Source organism: Opisthocomus hoazin, chromosome 3, assembly GCF_030867145.1.
Source record: "Opisthocomus hoazin isolate bOpiHoa1 chromosome 3, bOpiHoa1.hap1, whole genome shotgun sequence".
Taxonomy (NCBI): Eukaryota; Metazoa; Chordata; class Aves; order Opisthocomiformes; family Opisthocomidae; genus Opisthocomus; species Opisthocomus hoazin.
Window position 1 is genome coordinate 52,857,136 of NC_134416.1, and position 6,000 is coordinate 52,863,135.

The 6,000-nt window shown below is 38.9% G+C and overlaps 1 protein-coding gene across 1 annotated transcript in view; it reads left to right on the plus strand.

Moving 5' to 3' along the window:
• The window catches only part of CDH2 (cadherin 2), a 118,375-nt gene extending 112,882 nt beyond the window's left edge, over positions 1-5,493 (plus strand). Inside the window, exon 16 of the mRNA XM_075416259.1 lies at positions 4,119-5,493. Coding sequence (XP_075272374.1) covers positions 4,119-4,325 — 207 coding nt within the window. The 3' untranslated portion in view covers positions 4,326-5,493. The remainder of the gene's footprint in view (positions 1-4,118) is intronic.
• Positions 5,494-6,000: the final 507 nt, after the last annotated feature.

A 6,000-nucleotide genomic window follows, 5' to 3' on the forward strand; every position in this document is an offset into this window, starting at 1 on the left:
ACACTTAGAAAGTTAAGATAGCACGTAGAGAGCTATGACCTTTCTAAAATAAAAAGGTTCCAGAGGTGCCTTATAATCAAAGTATGTTTTGCAGGCATAAGCAAAATGACCTCGGGGACTTTCTTGTTTTGTCTGTTTCAACAGATAGATGAATCTCTCATTTAAGGGGGGAAGGGAAAAATCTCATTTTCTTCCAGTCCAGTGTACAAACAAGTCAGTGAAATAAGTCATGTGTTATTAAGAATCCTCTGTAGATCTCGTTTTCCATTTTGAGCCTTTTAAAACATAACCTGCGGAGTGTGGATCATAATTACCACTTAGAATAGTCAGGATTTGTGGGACAGTATAAATTAGGCCTGTTTGAAGTAGTTTTGTTAATCTTGTTTTCAAGAACTGCCTGTGCTGTCCCTAGAAGTCTTAAACAAATTATATTGTGGTGGAGAGTTTGTGGCTAAGAATATATTTCTAATCAATAGAGGACATAGCCTGAGGTGAACTAAATTTAAATTACCAGCTGAAGGTCTCATCCCATGAGGACATGGAGGACCCTCAATTCATTCTTAATAAATGGTTATTGATACGGTGCACCTCCAAGCAGAGTACAGTCGCTCAGTGTCTCCTCTTTGCTCTTATCAAGTAAAAAAAAAAGGCTTCCAGATTTAAAAAATTGTTTGTATTTCCCTGTAGAGCTCTGTTCTTCCTTTCCTTCTCATCAAAAGTCTGCTGAATCTGATGAAGTAGTAGGTTTAATGAAAATAAAAGCATTAGATTTTGTAATGTTTCGTGTTAGTTCAGGATTTTGAGGGTTTTGCTTTCCCTTGATTTGAGACAAATGGAGAATGCTACACATACCAAGGAAAATATAACTTAAGGTTACCATTGTTTGTCAGTCAAGGCACTGTAGTTTCTCCTCTTCTGCCCCTTGTCTCCTCCACAGTGAAAGCTGTCATTACATATATAAGACAGGAAGAGGAAGAAAATGAGATTGCTGCTGAGTCTGTCCCGGATCTCCAGCTGACCTTTGTGTTGCCATGGCTCTGCTGTGACTGCTTGTTGTGCACCGGTGGCATAGCAAATGCAAGGAAATGTGACTTGGCTCACTATCTCCCAGCAGGATCACCTGGTCCCAAGTGTGTGCCCCAGCAGTTCTGTTGTTGAATAAGCTTCTCTATCTAGTAAAAACTTTGAGTTTTCAGATCAAGAAACTGTAAACCAAATAACTAACAACTCTGCTGATCTAAGATTCTTGAGCACATGTGGGAGAAAATGAGAGATCTCTTCAGAAGTGATTGACAATACGGTTGACAATACCATGGCAGCAAAATCAGTAGAAGCGGTTTTTGGCAGCCATTTGTTGCCTTTTTGGCTATGCCAATAGAGCAGGTTGTGGTATCACCCACTGGAAGGGACGGCACAGTAGCAAAAAAGGTGGCAGTACTGAAACCAAAGGGAGCTTCATAAGCCAATTTCACTGCCGAAGCTGACATCCAGTAACTCCAGCTTTGGACATGTAGAACCCAACAGCAGAGCAGAGCAGTGCACTGGGTAGATTCAGAGAATATGCTTAGCAGAGGAAAAGTTAAAAACTTCTAGTATTTCTTTGTCAGTTTAGTGTGTAACTTGCCACACAAATATAGCAGAAAACTTGGTTGTCATTTGAAGAGTTAGAGGCTAAGTTCAGTCATTATGATGCTATGCCTCTGAGGAATTTTTAACCAGAAGATAGGTATAGATGTCAGCGTAACTTAGTCTGTGCAGTTGAATCAATACCTCTATAACATGGCCCGTAGCTACGTTCTCTGAACGAAATGGGTTACACAGTAAGCACAACCTTTGAAACAGTGAATTTGTTATTGTTAGTTAGATGCTATCTTGTAAGTCAGTAGCTCAAAACCAGATTTTTTAAAATACTATCATCATGCCAGCAGCAAATTGCAAAAAAAAAACCGACTTCCCCTATGGAAAAAGGCTGCCTGCCACCTTGCCATGGATGGCTGATAGGTATCAGAATTTCTGCAGTGATGTAGGAAAATGTTTTGTTCGCTGACTCTTAATAAATTAGCATTCCATGGATGGCTGGCTGTTACTGGACTGAACTGCAGGGAAATAGCATTTCTTGTCCAAGCTGGCTTTCTAAATTGCTTTTACCCTCTGATACCTGGGATTCATACCTCAGCACTCCTTAAGCTTAGGTGGTGGTTATTCTCCTTCTCTGTCACCTGTGTTCTAAAAGCACACGTGTGTGTCACCCCAAGCAGGCTTAATGGAAGATGTAAATACTATAAGGCCGGTTACTGCTTAAGAAATAAAGTTGCATTTCTGTTTCAGCAGCAGAAATTGAGAGAAAGCCTTAGAACTATTTCCAGCTTTGAAGCTGGATGAGGGAAGTTCCAACACTTGCTATTGCCTTTTCAGAATCTCAAGTATTTTGCCCTTATTATAGCCATCAGGATGGAAAACTCTAAAGAGAAAGATAACAAGCATCACCAATTACTCTTATCAGATAATTCAAAATTGCTCTTCTAATGCAGGCTATTAATAACCTGCTTGATGTTGTTGTACTACATGAAACGATCGTTTTAAGTCAAAAATGTGTTCTTGATTAGAGATCATCAGTTTGGAAAATATGCTGGGCCTTTCCACCACTGATTTTCAAAATTTATTTTATGTGCATTTTGCACACTTCCTTATGATATTAGATCAGAAAAGAACCAGGATTCTCTTCTGCATTATCGGTGCCATATGGTGCAGTTAATGGGTTTCGGTATATACGTATTTCTAGAAGAAAAATCAACATCCGTTTCCATGATGTCAGATTTGGACAAAACACAGTTGAGAGTAAAACATGTTTTTCTAAAACCAGAATATGTTAAATAATTCCAAGGAGGCACACTCAGTCCTTCAAATAATTGGGAGTATAATAAAGCCATTCTTTAAATGGACATTAAAAATTGAAAATAAAACCAACACTAATAGCGCTGGTTAAAATTAACAGTGAGCAGTTTAAAATGTTAGCTCAGCCTTCTAGAATTCAGGAAGATACGTTATTCCTTTTCAGTGACTGCCAGAGTAAATCCTATTTAAAGTGGAAGATCTTGAAAAAGCATTGCTCATTCCATGGAAGAAACTGCAGAGCTGAAAAATCCAAAACACAAGAGGGCTCTTTAACTTCAGGCTTTTATATTCAACTTTTAAATCTTTCCAGGATAAGCACAGAGCAATTGTCTCATGTTCTAAAATTAAACTTAACTGTTTATGTTTGGAACTGTGTAATAAAACAGGGAGGGAAGAGACTTCTTTCTGTAAGAAGTGCGCTGCTTTCTCTACTTTAGTCTTGTTCAATTCATACTGCGTTTAGTTAGGGTTATTCGGCTCTAGAGAGTAGAAATTTAAAATTACTGAAGACCCAATATTCATGTGTTGATAACTTGAATACTTTGAAATGAGGAAACAAAAATGGCTATAATCTTGTATTTAGCCCTGATTTTGGGGGGTGTGTGTGTTTTCTGAAGAGCAGGTGGAATCTTATGGGTGCTTATGGCAAATCACATAAGGCTTAAGCCAACACATTGTATCTTTTTCTCACAGCAGCCTGCAAAGGTACATGAATTTTACAGGACTAACTAAATACGGCTTTTGGCACACGCAGATGGACTGCAGGCCAGCAATGTCAGTGGATATGTTATTGGCCATGCGAGATGGCTGCTAAAGTGAATCTTTGCAAACACGCCTGTTTCTCCTTTCCCATCTGTCTGTTTAACCAGTCCCATATTGTTCATGCTGCAGGTTGTGAGCTGTGTAGCTCTGAAACTAGATATTTATTAACATCGGTCCTAGGGCCATGATGTTCCGTTAAGGTTGTGTTAGAGCTGTATTTGCAGCTACATTCAAAATACCCAGTGCTGTCATGCTGGAAGCCTGGCCATGCTAAGAAGAATTGAAATAAGCGCTCGCTGGAGTTACAAAAATATGAATCTTGTTTTGGATTGGATTGCAGAAAAGTAAGGACTTGGTTTTCTGAAAGGGCAATTAACCACACTGCGATACTCCAGTTATGTTTTGTCCCTCCCTCTTAAATACAGAACTTGATCTTTCTTTCCTCCCTCTCCTTCTTTCAGGGACTGAAAGCAGCCGACAATGACCCTACAGCCCCGCCGTATGACTCCCTCTTAGTCTTTGACTATGAAGGAAGTGGCTCCACTGCTGGATCCTTGAGCTCTCTTAACTCCTCGAGTAGTGGTGGTGAGCAAGACTATGACTACCTAAATGACTGGGGCCCACGTTTCAAGAAACTTGCTGATATGTACGGCGGAGGTGATGACTGAACTTCAAAGTGAACTTTGTTTTTGGACAAGTACAAACGTTTCAACTGATATTCCCCAAAAGCATACAGAAGCTAGGCTTTAACTTTGTAGTCTACTAGCACAAGTGCTTGCTGAAGGCTTTGGCTTAGGCTGCAAACCAATTTGGGCTCCGTGGAATATCAGTGATCCAATGCTGTTTGGAAAAAAATATTGAGCTCAGTTACACTTGAATTTTACAGTACAGAAGCACTGGGATTTTATGTGCCTTTTTGTACCTTTTTCAGATCGGAATTAGTTTTATGTTTAAGGCTTTAATGGTACTGATTTATGAAATGATGCATTAAAGAGACAAAATATGTTGGGGTGGGGAGGAGTAAGGTGAAACACAATATGCTTCAACATGCTTTTGTTACATCGCATTGCTTTTATTAAAATAAGGAGATTAAAAATAAAAAAAATCCTCATGGAACGATTTTATTATCTGGGAGAGAAGACCATGAGGTGGAACAATGTACATTACTTATAGTTTTAGATGTTAGGGGATTTTTTTTCACTAAAATTCTAAAATTTACGCAGCTGGTTGCAAATAAAGGGAGTTTTCATATCACCAGTTTGTAGCAGAGTTGATTTTTTTTTCCCCTTATGCTAGAATGTTAGACACATTTTGGTCTTAATCCATGTACACTTCTCTTTTTCTTATTTTGATTTCTAGTATTTGTTTTTCCCACTTCACTGTAAAAAATGGTATGTGTACATAATGTTTTATTGGCATAGTCTGTGGAGAAGTGCAGAAACTTCAGAACACGTGTATGTATTATTTGGACTATGGATTCAGGTTTTTGCATGTTTATATCTTTCGTTATGGATAAAGTATTTACAAAACAGGTTGCAAACAAGTGACATTGATTCAATTGTTGAACTGTAGTTAGAGTACTCAATATTTTTTTTATTTTTATTTTTATTATTTTTTTGGTTTGGGGAGGGAGAAAAGTTCTTAGCACAAAAATTTTACATAATTTGTACCAAAAAAAGGAGGGGGGAGGGGAGTTGCCCTGATACTGGTGGCACGAGTAAATAATACAGTATGTTTTGGGGGCGGGGAGGGAAGGGGGAAGGAGCTTTCAAACTGGAGAGACTTCTGAGAACAGCTTTGCCTCTGTATTGTGTACCAGAATATGAACAATACACCTCTGACCCCAACGTTCTGAATAAAATGCTAATTTTGGATCTGGTGCTTGGTTTGACATTTTTTCTCCTACGTGGACAGCCCTGACTATAGTAAATACGAAGTACAGAAAGTGCCTGTGAGGTTGGTGAGAAGTTGTGTGCACTTCTTCAGCATTCGATGCTGCTGGACTGAAAATAAGCTGCGTATAGAAGAATGTTTGGCACAAATTTGGAAGGCAAGTTCCTAGGTAAAAGCAAAGTAATCTGTCCCGTTTCTGGGAATTCAGAATTTTCAGTTCCATATCGATGGCTCGCTCTTTGGTTTAATGTACATTATCTAAATAACAGAGCTTGCATCATTTTTTGGCTCATTTCTAGACTGACAGTTTAATGATTGAGTGATTATGCTGCGGGTTGCATAAATAAAACAAATTGCAGATCCTAGCAGTCATCTGCCGCCTGGACTTTCTTAGGCTGAAGTGGAGACAAGCCCCTGTTAACTTCAGTGCACATCAGATCATGTCCTTCA